The sequence below is a fragment of the Petaurus breviceps genome, unplaced genomic scaffold (assembly GCF_028583685.1).
Source record: "Petaurus breviceps papuanus isolate PSGF00001 unplaced genomic scaffold, PetGlider_PUasm1.0 112, whole genome shotgun sequence".
NCBI lineage: Eukaryota > Metazoa > Chordata > Mammalia > Diprotodontia > Petauridae > Petaurus > Petaurus breviceps.
This window is the reverse complement of record NW_027185601.1, coordinates 2,842,817-2,863,108: the sequence shown is the minus strand read 5'-3', so window position 1 is coordinate 2,863,108 and position 20,292 is coordinate 2,842,817. Positions and strand designations below refer to the sequence as shown.

Genomic DNA, 20,292 nt, shown 5'->3' with positions numbered 1-20,292 from the left:
TTCTTTTGAGTTTAATTTTGAGATAAACATCTCATTCAAGGGAATTTCAAGCTACAAAAGAGTCATAATTTTCATTTTTGCTTTGTGATGAATAAATAGGCAAAGCCTCTATTGGGATTAAAAATAGCTTGGCATATAAATGAGGTGATGCTTCCCTCCTCCAAGCTCCTATAGCAATTATTGTCTGCTCAATTCATTGGGCAATTAATCATGGACTGCCTTGTGACATCCTTCCTATTGTTGTTGTGAAATGTTATTTAAATTTTTTAACGTTATTTAACTTTGCTCAGGATTATGTCTTGTCTTTCCAACTCTATTATAAACCTTTTAAAGTCAGAGACCTTGTCATTTGCTTCCTTTGAATCTCTCTCTCTAGCACCTAGCACAGTACAGATAACACAGTGAGTGCAAAACATTGTTTTTTTTTTAAATATACATTTACAGAAAAAGAATGTCCATATCCCCGAACCTGTAGATCCACCTACTAGGCAAATGCCCCAAGTAGGTCAGTAGAAACAAGGATCCCACATACACCAAAATGCTTTTGCTAGGAGCAAAGAAGTACATACAAAGCAGATAGCTATTGACTGATGAATGACTAAAAACGTATGGAAACTGACTACAATATAATATTACCATGATGCAAGAAAATAAATATGACAAAGTTAGAAAAGCATAGGAGTACTCATGTAAACTTATTCAAAGTAAGGTAAGCATAACAAGGAAAACAATATACACATAACTAAAACAATGTTAACGACAGCAGCAACAATAACTAAAACTCAATGCTATTCAATTCTTACTGTTAATCTTGACCTTGAAGGAGAAAGAATAAAGTGTCCTGTCTTCTATTCCTTACAGATGTAAAAGACTATGGATGTGGAATACTAACTATACTTTTAAATTCAGTTGATATGTTAAGATATTTTGCTAAACTTTATTTTTAAGTTTTTGTCTCTTGGAGTGGGGCAGGAAGATATTTAGAAATGAAGTTGATTGGAAAACAAAAGATATAAATAAAAGGCTTTCTTAAAAGAAAAAGATATATGTATATGTGTATGTATATATAGATATATATTTATACGTATATACAACAACTACTATTACTATTGCTGCTACTATTACTTCTGCTAGCTACCACTACACTCTCCCCTACCCCACCCCCACATCTCATTTTTAAATGGAAAAGGGTCAGTCTAGCCCAGGAGTGGGGAACCTGAGGTTTCAAGGCCCTCAAGTGTGAGCTTTTGACTGAATCCAGTTTGGATTCATACACCTCTGCTCTAGATGACCTATAAGGTCACTTCTACCTCTAGCATTCTGTAATCATGTAATGAAAATATAGCTGAAATAGCTACATATTGTGACTATAGGACAACAAATATGGGTGAAAAGTTTTTTTTATGACAAGAAAGCTGACTATTCATGTACACTATTTAAATACACAGATTTTTCACACATGCACTTTATATCCAGAAAGAAACAAAAAATCTAGTCCCACTTCATCATTTTACTGATGAGAAAACAAATTAGGAGAGGCTAAGCATCTTTGTCAAAGTCACAAGGAAAAATAGGAGTGGAGCTGGGGCTAGAACTCAGTTCTCTCGGTACTGAATCTAACACTCTTTTTGATTTTGATCTTTTGATAAATTTTAAAAAATATTTTTATATCATCTTATTTCCTCCTATATCTCCCATTCCCTTCCCAGAAAGTGATCCCTTAAAACAACAAAAAAAGTTATTTTAAGAACCAAAAAGAAAAGGGGCAGAGCCAAGATGGCAGAGTAAAAGTAGCAACTCACCTGAACTCCTCCATGAATTCCTTCAGTAACCTCTAAAAAGTGAATCTGAGCAGATTTTAGAGTGGCAGAATCCATTGGGAGATGAAGTGTGGCTGATTTCTAGCACAGGAAAGTCTGGGAAGTCAATTGGTAGAATTTGTTGCATGGGGGCAGGGCAGAGTGGGCAAGGGAAAGGGGCAGCACAGAGCCCAAAGTGTGTGGGCTTCACCAGCACAGAACCAACCACAGCAGAGCCAAAGTGTGCCCAGGCGAACTGATTCACCCACCATAGGGGTGAATCCTAGACCTCTCACTGAAGGACAGGGGTCTGATGGAGCAGGGTAAGAGACAAGTACAAGGCCCATGGCAGTGGCAACAGCTACTCCTAGGGCTATCAGTCCACAATCTGGATGTTTAAAAATCACCTACCTGAATTTCCATGAGCAAAGACAATGGCATAAACTGTAGCTGCTCTCATCACCCTCTTTGACCTTGAAAACTCGAGAATATTGCCCCAATGTAAAATCCTGAAATAGTAGAACCAACGGCATGCTTGGAAAACCTGGAGGAAGGGTGTGGCTATGGCTGTGCTGAGGCTAAAGCGCAAGACAGAGGTGTCCCAATGAGAGCCCCATCTCCGCCAACCAGCAGGGGATCCTAAACCCTGGGGGGTGGACCCATGAAGCACTAACACCAGAACTCCCAGTGTGTCTTAGCACAAACAGGGGAATTGGCAAACACCAGTGCAGCCCACCATTAGTGACTGAGCATGCCTGAGCTATAGCCCAGAGGAGAGAAGGAGGAATCCTGAAACAGCCAGACCACCCCTCTCCCATACCTCACACAGTAGGCTTCAGTGTAATCCTGGGGAAACACCACAAGTCCTTGCCTGCCTCAGTCTAGGCATTCACAGGCTAAAGCACACAAAACCAATAACCAGGCCCCTAACTCCCAGCATAAGAAATGTGGGTCAGAGACCTCTCTGTACCCCAGAAGCAGAGATCCACTTTATAAGTCAGGAAATAGGCAATCACAATGGGCAAAAAGCAAATTAGAAAAAAAGTCTATAGAATCCTATTATTGTGAACAAGAACCAATATCAGAAGAGGACAGCATTGACCCTATACTGATATCTGAAGCATAGTCTTAAAAAGCATTCTTGGAAGAGCTCAAGAAGGATTTTAAAAGTCAAATTAGATAGGTAGAAGATAAATTGACCAATTATTTTAAAAATGCACTTGACAAAAAGGAAAAAAAAACCATCACTGAAGAGAATAACTCCTTGAAAAGTAAAATTTGTCAGATGGAAAAAGAGGTACAAAATCTAACTGGAGAAAATAACTCCATAAAAGTAAAAGCTAAACAAATGGGAAAGGAGGTTCAAAAACTGAGGAAAACAATTGACTAAAAATCAGAATTAGACAAATCAAATCTAATTATTCTATGAGACATCAAGAATCAGTCAAATAAAATCCAAAGAATTAAAAAATAAAATAAAATGTAAACTATCTCATTGGAAAATCAACTGACCTGGTAAATAAATCCAGGAGAGATAATCTAAGAATTATTGGTCTACCAGAAAACCAAGATGAAAAAAAGATCCTGGACAACATTTTCCAAGAAATCGTCAAGGAAAACTGCATTGAGGTCCTAGAACCAGAGGGTAAAATATTTATCAAAAGAAACCACCAAACATCTTCTGAAAGAGATCCCAAGTTGAAGACTCTAAGGAAAATTGTAGTCAAAGTCTAGAATTATCAGGTAAAGGATAAAAAAAAGCTGTAAGCAGCCGGAAAGAAACAATTCAAATGTCACAGAACTACAGTCAGATCACACAGGACCTAGCAGCTTCCACATTTAAAGAACAGAGGGATTGTAATATAATGTAGTGTAAGGCAAAGGAACTTGAACTACAAACAAGGATCAGCTACCCAGCAAAACTGAGCATCATCTTTCAAGCAAGGAGATGGTCATTCAATGAAATAATGGACATTCAGATCTTCCTGATGAAAAGGCCAGAGCTCAATTGAAAATTTGATCTCTGAATACAAGACTCAAGAGAGACATAAAAAGGTAAACAGGGAAAACACACACACACACATACACACAGAGAGCTTGTTATTCAATAAGGGCAAACTGTATACATCACTATATGGGAGAATGATACCTGTCAATATTGGGAATGGAATAATTATCATGACATTTAAAAGGGATATACTTAGAGAATGTGGGTATAAATTAACTAATGTGATGATTAAAAAAACTTGTTAAGGGGTGCAAAGGGATTGTAATAGGAGAAGAGGAAAGGAGGAGGCAGAAAAGAGTAAATTATGTCACATGAAGAGGCATAAAAATGTAGTAGAGGGAAAGAAGGGAGAGAGATGAACATTGTATAAGCTTTACTCTCATTGGTTTTGATTCAAGGAATAACATACTCAATTAACTATAGGAATCTAACATGAAGAGACACAAAAACCTATTATACTAGAGGGAAAGAAGTGAGAGAAAGGAGCACTGTTTGAGATTTACTCTCATTAGATTTAGTTCAAGGAGGGAATAACATACTTTGTTCAGTATAAAAGTCTAACATGCCTTACAGGCAATAGGAGGGGAAAGGGAAAAGAAAGGGGGGGCATGGTTAGAAGGGAGGGAAGAAGCAGTAAGGGGAAATGGTAGGAAAGAGAGGGGGGGCTGATAAGGAAGGAACGTTGAGGGAGGCAGTGGTCAAAAGGAAAACTCTTAAGAAGGGGACAGGAGAAGGCAGAAATAAAAGCATAAACAGGGGAGGGAATAGGATGGAGAAAAAGACACAGATAGTAATCATAACTGTGAATGTGAATGGGATAAATTCTCCCATAAAACAGAGGCATATAGCAGAATAGATTAAAAACCATAATCTTACAATATGCTGTTTACAAGAAACACATTTGAAACAGGGGGATACATACAGGGTAAAGGTAAAAGGGTAGAGTAAAATATATTATAATGCAGTTAAAGTTAAAAAAAAAAAAGCAGGAATAGCTATCCTAATGTCACACAAAGCAAATGCAAAAATATATCCAATTAAAAGAGATATGGAAAGAAATTATATCCTGTTAAAAGGCACTATTGACAATGAAGCAATATCATTACTAAACATATATGTACCAAGTGGCATAACATCCAGATTTTTAGAGGAGTTAAGATTTAAGGGAGTTAGAGGAAGAAATCGATAGCAAAACTATATGAATGGGGGACCTCCACCTCCCCCTCTCTGAACCTGATAAATCTAACCTCAAAATAAACAAGAAAGAAGTTAAGGAGGTAAATAGAATTTTAGAGAGGGTAAATATGATAGACTTTTGGAGAAAATTGAATGGAGAGAAAAAGGAATATACCTTCTCAGTGATACATGGCACATACACAAAAACTGACCAAGTACTAGGGCATAAAAACCTCACAATTCAGTACAGAAAGGAAGAAAAAATACAATCATGATGCAATAAAAATTATATATAATAAAGGACCATGGAAAGATAGACTGAAAACTAATTGGAAGCTAAATAATCTAATCCTAAAGATTGAGAGGGTCAAAAACAAATCATAGAAACAATCAGTAATTTCAAGAGAATGACAATAATGAGACAATGTACCAAAACATAGGGGATGCAATGAAAGTGGTTCTTAGGGGAAGTTTTATATTTCTGAATGCTTACATAAAGAAGATAGAGAAAAAAGGAGATCAATGAATTGAGCATGTAACTAGAAAAAGAACAAGCTGAAAATCTCTAATTAAATAGCATTAGAAATACTGAATACCAAAGGAGAGATTAATAAAATTGAAATCAAGAAAACTATCAAGGGGGCGGCCAGGTAGCACAGCAAGTAAGAGCACCGGCTCCAGTGTCAGGATTGACCTGGAGATCGAATCCCGGGCTCAGACACTTAGCACCCACCCAGAAACACCTGGCCGTGTAACCTTGAGCAAGTTACTTAACCCCAATTGCTTAGGGGCGGCCAGGTGGCTCAGCGAGTAAGAGCACCGGCTCCAGTGTTGGGATGACCTGGATCGAATCCCGGGCTCAGATACTCAGCACCACACCCAGAAATCACTGAGCAAGTTACTTAACCCCAATTGCTTAAAAAAAAAAAAAGAAAAAAAGAAAACTATCAAACTAATAAATAAAAATAAGAGCTGGTTTTATGAAAAAAAGAGATAAAATTGATAAACCTTTAGCCAATTTGATTAAAAAAGAAAGAAGAAAACCAAATTACCAGTATCAAAAATTAAAAAGGTAAATTTACCTCCAAATAAAGAGGAAATTAAAACAATAATTAGGAATTTTTTGCTCAATTTTATGCCCACAAATTTGACAATCTTAGTGAAAATGGATAGATATTTACAAAAATATAAATTGCCCAGATTAACTGAAGAGGAAGCAAAATACTTAAATAAATTTATCTCAGAAAAAGAAATTGAACAAGCCATCAATGAACTCCCTAGAAAAAATCTCCAGGGCCAGATGAATTTACAAGAAAATTCTATCAAACATGTAAAGAATAAGTAATTCCAATACTTTATAGACTATTTGGGAAAATTGGAGGAGTCCCACCAAATTCTTTTGATGATACAAATATGGTATTGATACCTAAATTGGGAAGAGCCAAAAAAGAAAATTATAGTTCAATTTTCCTCATGAATATAGATGAAAAAATTTTAAATAAAATATCACCAAAAAAGATTACAGAAACTCATCAAGAAAAGAATACACTTTGATCAGGTAGGGTTTATTTCAGGAATGCAAGGATAGTTCAATATTAGGAAGACTATCAGTATAATTGATCACATCAACTAAAAAACTAGTAGAAACCATATGATTTTCTCAATAGATACAGAAAAAGCTTTTGACAGTTACAACACTCATTCATAATAAAATCCTAGAAAGCATAGGAATAAATAGAGTCTTCCTTAGAATAATTAGTAGCATCTCTCTAAAACCATCAGCAAGTATTATACATAATGGGGATAAGCCAGAAGCATTTCCAATAAGATCAGGGGTGAAACAAGGATGTTCACTCTCACCCCTCTTATTAAGTTTGGTACTAGAAATATAAACTGTAGCAATAAGAGAAGAAAAATAAATGGAAAGAATTAGATTAGAAAAGAAGAGACTAAGCTCTTTGCAGATTATATGATGATTTACTTAGATGATCCTAGAGATTCAAGTAAAAATCTGATAATAAATAATTTTAGCAAAGTTGCAGGATATAAAATAATCTATATAAACACTCAACATTCTTGTATATTTCTAATGAAGCCAAACAGCAAGAAATAGAAAGAGAAATTCTATTTGAAGTTACTGTAGATATTATAAAATATTTGGGAGTCTACCTGTCAAAACAAATCCAGCAACTTTTGAATACAATTACAAAACGCTTTTTACTTAAATAAAGTAAGATCTAACTAATTGGAAAAACATCAGTTTTTTTGTGGTTAGGTCAGGCTAATATAATAAAAATGATGGTTTTACCTAAAGTTATTTACCTATTTAGTACCATATCAATCAATCTATTAAAAAATTATCTTACACAACTAGAAAAATAGTAACAAAATTCATCTGGAAAAACAAAAGGTCCAGAACATCAAGGGAATTAATGAAAAGAAATGCTAGGGAAGGTGGCCTATCCATACCAGATTTTAAACTGTGTTATAAAGCAGCAGTCTTCAAAACTACTTTGCACTGACTGAGGAATAGAGTAGTAGATAAGTAGAATAGATTAGGAAAACAAGACAGAGTAGTCAATGATGATAGTAAATTTCCTATTTGACAAACCCAAAGACTCCAGCTTTTTGGATAAGAACTCACTATTTGACAAAAACTGCTGGGAAAACTAGAAAATAATATGGCAGAAACTGGGCATAGACCAATATCTTACACTGTATACCAAAATAAAGTCTAACTGGGTTCACAATCTAGATATAAAGGCTGATATTGTAAGCAATCTGGGAGATCAAGGAATTGTCAGATTTATGGAGAAGGGAAGAATTTATGACCAAAAAAGAGATAGAGAGCATTACAAAACGCACAATGAATAATTTTCATTATATTAAATTAAAAAGGTTTTGTACAAACAAAGCCAATGTAACCAAGATTAGAAGGGAAGTGACAAATTGGGAAAGAATTTTTATAACCAGTGTCTCTGATAAAGGCCTAATTTCTAAAATATAGAAAGAACTGAGTCAAATTTCTAATAATACAAGTCATTTTCCAAAAGACAAATGTTCAAAGGATATGAACAGGCAGTTTTCAGAGGAAGAAATTAAAATTATCTATTAATCATGTGAAAAAATGTTCTAAATCACTGTTGGCTAGAGAAATGCAAATCAAAACAACTCTGAGGTATCACATCTTACCTGACAGATTGGCTAACATGACAAAAGAGGAAAATGATAAATGCTGGAGAACATGTGGGAAAATTGAAACACTAATGCATTGTTGGTGGAGCTGTGAACTGATCCAACCATTCTGGAGAACAATTTGGAACTATGCCCAAAGGGTATAAAATGTGCATATCCTTTGACCCAGAAATACCATTTCTTGGGTTATATCCCAAAGAGATCCTACAAGTGGGAAAAGGACCTGTATTTAAAAAAAATATTTATAGCAGCTCTTATTGTGGTGGCAAAGAACTGGAAATCAAGGGGATGCCCATCAATTGGGGAAGGGCTAAACAAGTTGTAGTATATGAATGTAATGGAATACTACTGTGCTATAAGAAATGAGAACCAGACAGACTTCATAATAACCTGCAGTGACTTATATAAATTGATGCTGAGTGAGGAGAAGAGAACCAGGAGAACATTGTACACAATTACAGACACATTGTATCTATGATGACTAACGTTGATAGACTGGGTTTCTCCCAGCAATGTAAGGCTACAAGACAACTCCAAAAGACTCATGATGGAAAGGGTTATCCATGTCCAGAGAAAGAATTACTGAGTGTGAATGCAGATTGGAGCAAACTACGTGCTCTCTTTATTTTTTTGTTTTGTTTTACTCCTTCTTTCTCATTGTTCATTCCATTGGTTATAATCCTTCTTTACAACTTGAATAATGTTTAATGTGAAGGTATTTGTAGAAACTATATTGGATTGCATGCTGCCATAGGTGGGGAGGTGGTAGGAGATGGTGGGGGAGAAAATTTGTAACTCAAAAACTTGTGGAACTGAATGTTGTAAGCTAAAAATAAATAAATTGATTAATAAAAAAGAGACAAAAAGAGAAAGAGAAAAAATGGAAAAACCAAAAATAATAGCAAAAGAATCTTATATTTTCCCTGTTCCATATCTGGATTTCTGTCAAGCTCTATTAAAAAATGGTTTAGAACTGTTTACATTACGTCAGTGCTAATATTCTATCAATTGTATCTCTCTTTTTTGGAACTACAATGTAGTGGAAAGATCATTGGATTTAAAATTAGAGAGCCTACACTAAATCCCAGCTCAGTCACTTACTACCTTGAGCACTTACTGCATTGGAGGAAGGAGTGCCAGAATTAGCCAATGTCATTTAGCTGATTCAAACCAAGAATCTCTAATTTTAAATCCAATGATTTTTCCACTGCTCTGCAGCTACAAAACATACAAATACAGAATGTTAGCACTAAATCTATTCTTGACCAAGTATGAGACACTGAGACAAAGCAATCTTTCTTTGAAATGGGTGGGAAGCACCTGAAGAAAAGAATCCCAAGAAAGGGAATCGTAGAAAGCTTCACTGAAGAAAACTGTCCCTACAGGTTTCTTTAGCCATTATTCCTATCCCAATTTCTACTGGGAAGCCAAAGCTCCACCACCACTATTTTTCTCTTTTTCTCCTAATCTCCAAAGTAGACTGAAATTTCCCTGAAGACAGGAACCTTGAAACATTCTAGACTATAATTCTCATATCCCTTGCAGTGCTGTGCATAGTAAAGAACAAGTTGCATGTGTCCAATTAAACACTTTTGAATTTAACTGAGTTTCTTCCATTCAATTCACAAAATGGTAGCAGCTGGATAGATAATCTTGGAGAGAGTCAACCAAGCTTTGGTTCAGATAATTTTATTTAAACATTTTTCTAACTAGTTTACATAACAAAAAACATAAGAATCACCAATATATAACAAATCCATAATTCTATCGTTTTTCTACATAGGATGTTCTTCATTTGAAGTACTCTCAAGGATCATAGGACTTAGAGGTAGAAAGGACCATAGAGGGTCATCTCATCCAAACCACTTATTTTACAGATGAAGAAAATGAGACTCAGAGAAGTGGAATGACTTTTCCCAAGTCACGTCTGCAGCTATTTGCAGAGGTGAGATCTAAACCCAGATGATCTGACTATGAACCTGATATTTTTTTTTACTACTATAAAAGGCAGCAATACTAAAAACATTTCCAAATGATCTCATTTCAGTGAATGCTTGATGGAATCAATTTCATAAAAGAGAAGCAGGTATGCTGCAAAGCAGGTAAATCTTTTAAGTTCTACAACTGTAATACTCACAACAAAGTGAATTTGCAAGCAGAGGTGGGTCACCAAATATAGTTAATGGAATCTTGGGTTAAAATAACTTGGTGCCTGAGGCACAACTTAGAAGTCACAAACCAAAAAAGATTTGTTCCCGTTTTCCACAAATTGCTGCTTTTGTAATTGGGACTGACCTCAGACATGCCCTAGAATGCTTGGCCCCATGGTAGGAATCAGTTTGGGCTGTGGCACTCTAATATTATGCTTTCTACTTATCCTTAGGATTCCTGCTGCTTTGCAGCTGTTCAGGTGCCTGTAGAAATTGAAATGGGGCTCCAGCATTAAATAAAAAGAATCCAGGTTAATGGTTTCCCCCAACATAAATCACTACTTTTTTTTTCTCTTGCCATCAACCAAAAAGCATCCAGAACTGAGAAAAGTGAAGGTAGTAATTAGAAGTAAGCAACTTTCTGCTCTCAAAACCCCAGTCCCTGCTGTTGTGAATTATCTATAGGGTTTTCCAGATGGCTGCTATCACAGTAGGGGTAATATTGGGCATTCCAATATTTTGTTATTGCATCTCTTGCAGATGATTAGAAGGGGCCAGGGCTAAAGATCCTTTCCAAAGCTTTACCTTTGTGCTTCAATATCTCTCTTGATTACTGGACCTTGCCAAGAATGTTTATATTAAAAAGATCATGGATTATTTGCTTTAAAATTAGAAGAGATCTTGCCAAAACTCCCTTATTTTACAGATGTAGAAACTGAGGTTCAGAAAAGTTAAATGGGGTGGCTAGTGAATAGCCACTGGACACAGTGAATAGAGCACTGGCCCTGGAGTCAGCAGGACCTGAGTTCAAATCTGGCCTAAGACACTTAACACACAAAAAAACTAGCCATGTGACCTTAGGCAAGTCACTTAACCCCAATTGCCCTCCAAACCCCCCCCCCAAAAAAAAAAGAAAAGAAAAGTTAAATGACTTTCCCAGTGTCACACAGGTAGTAAGAGAGGGACAAGATTTTGAACTCAAGTCCCCCGATAGCAAATCCAGAGTTCTTTATAATCTATGATGCCACTTTATGTTTCAGGGTGCTCTATTTATCAGATGATAACTTCATCATTTCACTGCTCTAAACCATTAGACCAGGGAAGGGGGAACCTGGATCCTCAAGGCCACATTTGACTCTTTATGTCCTCAAGTGAAGCCCTTTGACTGAATCCAAACTTCACAAAACAAATCCCTTTAATAAAAATATTTCTATAAAACGGAATCAGTTAAAAGGCTGCACCCAAGGACCTAGAAGGCCACCTTGAGACCATAGTTTCCTCACCCCTGTATTAGATGATAGCATTTAGCAATTAATCAACAAGCACATATTACATTCCCAGGTACTGTCCTTGTCACTGAACATACCAATTCAAAGAATGAAATAATCTTTCCTCTCAAGGTTCTTACAAGATGAGGGGAAGGAATGTTCAGTCCTATGCCGATACTTCAACAAGGTAGGAGAGTGATCCTTACTTCTCAGAGACTGTCTGTATCAGTGAAGTACCAGCTCTAAAAGGTCTACCAAGCTGCAGCTTCAGCACAAGTTTAATGAGAACTGTCTCTCCATTGACTAGCTACTTTTGGAGAGTCTCATCAACAGACTGCAGTAAGATGGATCTTTTGGTCAAGGGAACTCTCATGGACCATCAGCTAATTCTAGATGGTCAGTCGCTCCATCAGTGGATGGAATGCCTATGTTGAGAAAAATTACATATTCTTTGCATTGGACTTAAACTATATAATCTGCAACTTCCCTTTTAGTCTGTCAAGTTGAAGATTCTCTGAGTTCACATCTCTTGTTTTGATTTTTAATGAAGGAGCTAGAGCTGAGGGCAGAAAGCCTTGAACCTTAGGCAGAAGTCTGGTGTTCTTCTAAATAGGGCCTTGGACACAGTCAACATATTGCATGTGCCAGGGCCTATCAGGCCTGACAGCTGAGTATTCTCAAGGAATGCCTCCTCACTTGTCATCTTGGGCAGTAATTAGTAGGCTGGGCCACAGGTGAGTTCAGTCCAACCCCTGGGCAACCAGTTTTCACGAATGAACTCACTGCTATCACCCTCCTCCCCTCCCCCATCTCCAGGCCCTTTGTGTTTGGAAAGGGAACATTGGCCCACTACCAGCTATCATCATCACGGTTCCCTGTAATACATCAACAAACCAACTGGTACCAATGGCTGGCAAATTTGCATTTTATTCTCTCCAAATATTAAGCATTTTCCCCTACTATCTTTTCTCTTACTCTTATCTCTAGCTAATTCAATTCTATCACTTCAAAGATGCCCTCTGGAACCACCTACTGAGCATCAATAAACTTCTCTTCATCTTTAATATCTTCATTTCACACTTTCCTTTACAGAAACTTGGTCCTCTAGGGAAGACTGCAACCCTGAATGACCTTTCCAGTGTTAGTTGCTGCTTCTCTCGGGTCCTTGAACATGCAGAACCAGAAGAAAGTAGGTGGCGAGTTCTTTGCTCCTCAGTGTTTCTTCCTAGACCCTCCATCTGCCACCATCACTCACCTACTTCCTCCTCTTTTGAGATTCATTCCATCCATGTATATGACTTCATGTGTATTCTTGTTGTTATTATCTCCCTACCTAATTCCTTTCTGAAGTTCAGAACCTAGTTCAGAACCTTCTTTTATACTATAACCCCTATCCTCATGTTAGAGCATTTCATGATACATTACATGGTGATATCTTCTCAAAAATAAACATACTGACTGTAATTCCTAAGCTCTTAGGAAGAGAACTGATTTGGGAATTCATTAGACTTCCACTGCTGGAAAAAAAGAGGCATTTAGTGGAAGGTTGTTGTTATTGTTGCTTAGTTGTTTCAGTCAAGTCTGACTCTTGGTGACCCTATTTTGGAGACTTTCTTTTTGGAGAGCAATTGGGGTAAAGTGACTTGTCCAAGGTCACAGGGCAGTTTTTGTGTTAAGTGTCTGAGGCTGGATTTGAACTCAGGTCCTCCTGACTCCAGTGCTCTATTCACTGTGCCACCTAGCTGCCCCTATTATTTTGGAGATTTCCTTGATTAAAGATACTAGAGTGGTTCACCACTGCCTTCTCCAGCTCATTTTATGGATAAGCAACTGATGCAGATTTAAGTGACTTATCCAAGGTCACACAGCCATTTGAGGCTGGATTTAAATTCAGGTTTTCCTGACTCCAGACAAGATGCTTTATCCACTTTGCCACCTAGCTTCCCTAGTTGAAGGTAGCAAGCAGCTACAAAATAATTATAGATGTCTAGTTGGCAGTAGAGAGAAGCCATCCCACTTCTGAGGCTTACTGCCTATATAGATAAGTCACTTAACTTTCCTCAGTCTCAGTTTCCTATTCTATAAAAGGAAGGGTTTGAACTAAATGGTTACTGAAATCCTTTCTGGACTTAGCATTATCATGCTATGATATATTAAGAAATATCCCTCCTCCTTTGGAATTCGAGGGCCAATCCTGCTTCCTTTGGAAGATAAAACAAGGGCTAACTGTTGCTACTAACAGATTACAGTTATGAGTAGTTTTATTATTACTGTCATTTCACAAATAAGATCATCCCTTTTATTCCCTGTAATGTGTGAGAGAATGGATAGAATGTGAGTTCCTTAAGGTGACAGACTGTTTCACTTTTGTCTTTGTATCTCTAGGATTTAACACAACCATTGGCACACAGAAAATGTTTTATAATGACATTGATTATGATGAAATTCCCACAGCAAACTTCCCTGGTATGATTTGAATGCGTATAAAATTCCCCTGTCCTTTCTTTTGTCTTTCCACATCATGTTTTATCTCTGACCTTTGAATCAATCTTCCTTGAACTACTTTGACAGTTTTTTTTATACTTGCCTTTTTGAATCACCTCAAAAATCCTGAGTAATGGAATTTGCATACTGAAAACTCTGTGAATCTAGAATTTTTGCCTACTCGTGCTTTGCAGTCAGGAAAGCTTCCTAGGTTTTGCATTTTTTCTTCCTGTGGGTATTCCCTCTACAATCTTTCTTTTGATAACCTTATCAACTCTCATGGGTTTAATTACCTTCTTCATGTAGAAGATCCCTAGATCTATATAGCCAGTCCCTTGTCTCTCCCTTGAGCTTTTAGTCCCAAGTCAGCAATTGCCAATTAGACATTTCAAAGTAGATGTCCCAGAGATGTCACGAACTCAACATGTCTAAAAGTGAATTCAATATCTTTCATCTGAATCCTTTCTTTTTTACAATGTCATTATTTCTGTCAAAGGTCCCAGTGGCCTTCTAGTCTCCCAGTTTCATAATGTTAACATTATCCTGGACTCTTCATGCTCTCTCACCCCACAGATCCTCACACCCAACGCCTCCTCTCCACTCAGAGTTAACATCTTCTTTCAGTCTCTCATTATCTCTCACCTCAATTATTACCTTCATGAACTCCCACCTCCTAATTGGTAGCCCAGCCTTAAGTCTCTGCCTACTCCAGTCCATCCTATACACATTGCTGCCAAAGCAATTTTCTGTAATCACATGTTTAACCATATGACCCCCCTACTTAAACACCTCCAATGACTTTCTATGTCCTCTAGAATGAAATATAAACTCTTCTTTTTGTATTTTAAAGCTTTTCCTGGCACATAGTAAGTCCTATTCTTGGACTGTTTTCCTGACCTGATTCTGTTCAGCTTTGTTTCAAAATGTTTTCTAACACTATGTTTTCTAGGCAAAAGCCTCCCAGTCAGATATCAAAGGACCAGAATTCTCCCCTATTTTAATTCTAGGAGTTCCTTCAAGACCCCCACAGATAGATAATGTACTGATAGAAAACAGTTAAGTTATACTTTAGAGACTAACGCTGCAACCTGTCATGTATTACTTTTCTATAGCTATTGAATATTTACTATTTGAAATTGCTAGCTGTCAGAGCTGAGATGAAAGGTAAGCACAGAGGGTACAGGTTTTTGACACAACTTTTTATAAACACCTGCATTTAATTTTAGAAATTTTGTTGTCCACGGTATGCTAGTAGTTATTTTGTGATAAGTCAAATCCCATGTGTTTATCAATGAAGAAAAGAAAGCAGTCAGGGTTAGAGTTTCCACTCAGAGGTAAGATACAGAGGATACAATTCTCAAACCCTACCTAGAGTTCATGGTGCCTTTTTCCTGCTGATTGTGGTGGTCACCTGATTATCTTCCAGCAACACACTCCAAGTGAAAACTCAATGCAAAGTTTACCTACTTCTTGCAAGAATATTAATATACTCCTGGGCAAATTAGTTTTCACCCCATCAGACTGCATTATCCTCCAAATAGCTCTTTTGTTTATTATTTAATAGGAATGTTTTGTCCAAGAAGGGGGCTTTGGAAATTCACCTGACTTTTTTTTTTTATCTCTCCTAACCTTCCACGGCTAGCCCTGCTTTCAGTTTCATTTAGATTTGAGGTTTCCATTTGAACCTGTTTGCAAAGAAAAGGCAAGGGCACACTGATGTCACAAAGCTATATGGGAAGTGCAGCCAACCTGAGTGGAACTCACTGATTTGCCTTAGCATTTTGATTATAAGGGTCTATGGGTTCAGATGAATCAAACTAAAAATGAAACTCAGCAGGCATGATGAAATCAACCGAAACCACTGAAATGGTTGGGCAGAGCCCCCAAAATTGTTTCATTCTTCAGGGCTCCAGAATAGATTTGGGGCCTTAAATCTCTACACTACCTTGCCATGACTTCTTTAGTCACTTGTACCTCTCAACGACAGAAAGAGGCATTTCTAGACTAGACTTTTTTTCTTTTACTGTAGATTCGGACATCAGACTTAGATAAATAATATCAAGGAAAGTTAACCACGGAAACAACAAAATGTCCTGTCACACTTTGAGAAAATACCCATGAAATCACTCTTGTGACATTCGCATTAGGCTATAAAGGTGGAGGAGGGGCATGGGGAAGGATAAGGAAAGGGAAAAGAATAAATATTTCTATAAGCCATGTCAGGTACTGTACTGAATGCTTTTGACAAATATTCCATTTGACCCTCACAAAAATCCTGCCGCTTAGGTGCTGTTAGTATCCCCATTTTACAGTTGAGGAAGCCAAGGAAAATTGAGGTAAGTGATTTACCTCTGGTCACAAAGTTAATAAGTGTCTGAAGCTACATTTGAACTTAGGTCTTCCTAACTCCAGCCTCAGTATTCTATCCACTGTGCCAGATGGCGGAACATAAGTTGATAGAGCTGGAAGGAACCTTAAAATCATCTGTGAGAAAACTGAGGCCCAGAGGGAGAGACCAAAAGCAAAAATCTAGACAGTACAAGAGCTAGTACTAAACTGAAGATATTTAACCCATTTTTACATTTCCTTCATATGGACATATTCACATGGGGTTGAAGAAGATGTCATGAATAAGAGCTCTGACTTTATTCAATTTGTATTTAAGTCCTGTGTATCTCCTTTCAGTTCAGTAGCTCCTGGGATCAAATGGCTTTTTGGTTTTCAAAGCCCTTCTTGACTTGGACCCTTCCTAACTTTGGAGTGTCCTTATGCCTCCTCCCTTCTACAAACTCTGCTGATCCCGTGACATGCATCTCCTTGCCAGGCTCCTGGCCTTCTTCACACAAAATCCTCCATCTCTTACCTCAGAGTATTCTCACTCACTGTCTCTTATGTCTGAAATTCTCTCCCTCCTCATCTCCACTTCCTCATTTTCCTGCTTTCCTTCAAGTCTCAGCTAAAGAATGCTTTCTCAGTACTCCTTAATGAAAATACCTTTTCCCTGAAACTATCTCCAAATTAACTCATATTTATATATTTTATTTGTACATACTTGTTGACATGTTGTCTTTTTTCCATTAGACTGTGAACTCCTTGAGATCAGGGACTGTTTTGTGCCTTTCTTTGTATGCAGGCTGGAACATACTAAGTAACTAATATAGGCTTGTTTAACAACTGGTGCCTTCTAGAGGGAAAAGAGTTTAGGGTAGAAAAAGGTGAATGGCCATAATTTGTAAAAGTGTGTGTGTGTGCATGTGTGCACATACACACATTCCTACATATGCGTGTGGATAGAAAGATATGCTAATGTGTGTGTCACGATCTCTTTCCCTCTCTGTCTCTCTCTATATATATATATGTATAGTTATTCTTATCTTCATGAATAGTAATGCAGATCTGTACAATTATTCAATTTCCTTCAGTTACTTCCTAGGTAACTATCACCTATTTAGAAGCTAATCTCAAAATTAGAAAGTATATATGACAAACCTGCTGACTTGCTCCATCAACATACATTGCATGTGGCATAAAGTAGTGAGACTGGTGACTGAATGCCATGCAAAGAATGCATCTCATGCCTTTATATTCACATGATCTTGATATGTCCTGCTTTTTGAAGTATGTATTGATCACTTTCACTTGTGCATTATAGTATTCATAAATAGTAACTCTGCCTCCAAATGAATGTGAATTTAATTTACAGTTGGGTAACATTTGTTATTTGTAAAGTCCACACTTTGTCTTTATTTTTTTTTTGCATTAACCCTTTCTCTCAAGTAATAGTCCCTTAGTACCTGTCTTTGAATGCACTCTCTGTTTATGCAAAGGCAATAATATCATATTATAAAGACTTGCAAAAGCCCAAATTCTGTCCTTCATCACACTAATTTTAGGAGGCTGCCTTTTTTCTTGTTCTAAATGAAAAATAAAAGAAAATTGTCACAAGCCCCATCCCTCTTTTGCATTACAGATGAGTAGGAAGATATTTCAGAGGCCAAGTAGTACTTGTACTAGTACTTGGAAAGGAATCCCTTCTCTGATACAACTAACAAATAGCCATCTAACCATTGCTTGAAGACCTTCAGTCTTTTTTCTCGGGCAAGACATTCCACATTTAGATAGATTTAACCATTGGGAAATATCTCTTTATGTCACTTCCCTTCTCTGTGTCCCAAGCATTTAGCCCAGGGCTTGGTACATAGTAGGTGCTTAGTCAATGTTAATTGACTAATTTACTAAATTTTGTCCATTTTGTAACTTTGACTCATTCTTAATGCTGTCCTCTGGGATCAAAGAGAAGTTAAATCTCTTTTCCATATTCTAGCCATTCAGGCCCTTAAGTAGAGTAATAAGGAACTCCATAAGTCTTTTCTTCAAGCAAAATATCCCCAGTTTCCTGAACTGTTCATCATACAGAATGAACTTGAGTCCCTTCAACATCCTAGTTGCCCTTCCGATGGTCCCCAGTCTATTATTCTTCTACAATTGTACTTCCCAGAAAGAAAAATTGGATTCCACACATAGATCTACCAGGACAGAGGACAGTGGGGCTATCACCTTCCCAATCCTGCCCAATATATCTCTTTTGGTTCAATCTGAATTTGCAAGAGTTTGCTTTAAATGGTTCCAGAGCTGACAATTATAAGTTCTCAAGTCAACATCATTGTGTTCCTGGGAAACTTCTCTGAGTATGTATGATAATCAGTTCTGAGTAGCTCTAACTCTACCATGATTTACAGAAGTAGAAGTTATATCCTTCTTAAATGATGCTTCCTTTTAAGGAGGAAATGAGCAAAAGGCACTTTTATCTTTACCACTTCCCTGTGAGCAACATAGGAAGCAGTCAGTGCTTTACTAACCAAAGCTGAGGAAATGGAGGGGGTTTTCCTGAGATCTCTGGGGTAACCACTCATTTGTGGAAACAAGGCCTAGGTCTCCTCATGCCCAGTTTAGTGACCTTTGGTCAAGATTTCACATGACCATTATTTTCCACAGATTTAGTAGGGTCACATGTTAACCAGTGGTACAATCCCGTGGTTTCCAACACTGGGGGAGGCTAAACCAGAATTGTTTGATTTCTGGAGTTCTGAGTTGTACTACATCTGGCTCCATTATAGTGAGACCCTTCCAGGTGGGGGAAGGGCTACTAGGATGCTTAAGAGGGAAATAACTGACCCAGGTAGGAAGTAAAAGGTCAAAGTTTCTGCCCCAATCAGTTGCAAGATCAAGCCATAACTGACCACTACACATCTAGCCTGGACCAGACAGGGAAACCCAGTCTCTTAAACAGAAAATGTTTCACAGATATATACTGAAGAAGGAACGCTCAGGACACTCCTGGTGGATTCCCTAAGGCAATCTTTGTCATCCTTTCTCTCCTAGTGCATATAAAGCACAGTGAAGGGTATCAAAGAACATTAACTCCTAATGGCAGCCTTAATTAGGCAGGACTTCCATCATTCTAACTCCCTTCCCTCCCACTTAGGGCTCAAGAAGGAGCCCCAAGTTCCTCTTTGCACTCCTAATCCCAAAAGCAGAGACAGTTAAGGAAACAATCTTTGGTTTACAAGGTATCATCAAGTGCTGCTGATGATGAAATTTGATAGCAATAATGTCAAACTTTACATGGCCATAATCCAAGTTTGCAATGATACATTAAGCCATAATGCTGCTATTTATACCACCATAAACTTAGTTTATGGTGGTATAAATAGTTCCGCTAATGGTATTAACAGCAGCCCTCGATGGCATCACAGCTGTAGAGTGCTGCATTTATACTATTAGTATGCCTATTTATATCACCATAAACTTAGGTAGTCAAAGTTGCTACATATACAATACAAGGAAGATTAATGGGCATATTTTATGCCCAAATCTGGGCCCCTGTGCTAGAGATTTTATGGCCACCTCCCTACATCCTACATATCTATTCAGTCCTTCATTCAGCTCTGTGAGGGAACTGACTTATGAGGTTTCCAGCAGAACTCGAGGATAAGAGTACACCCATATTTCAAGATAGCCTGAGAAGCCTGGGAAAACAGAGTTGCAAGGCCATAAGAAGAAAACATTCACTAAACAGCTACTTAGCCAACTTACTGTCTCCTTGGCAGCGTACGGGGCCCACGGTCAGTTTGGCTTCAGATCCAGGTCGGTCAATGTCACCAACTACCACCTGGCTCACAGGCAAATGATCTTTGTAGGATAACAAGCCA

At 37.5% G+C, this 20,292-nt stretch overlaps 1 protein-coding gene across 1 annotated transcript in view; it reads right to left on the bottom strand.

Moving 5' to 3' along the window:
* Positions 1 to 20,292, bottom strand: part of LOC138157377 (contactin-associated protein-like 2) — a 2,155,842-nt gene that overhangs the window by 466,664 nt on the left and 1,668,886 nt on the right. The window contains exon 15 of the mRNA XM_069082919.1: positions 20,177 to 20,292. Within this exon, the coding sequence (XP_068939020.1) occupies positions 20,177 to 20,292 (116 nt within the window). The remainder of the gene's footprint in view (positions 1 to 20,176) is intronic.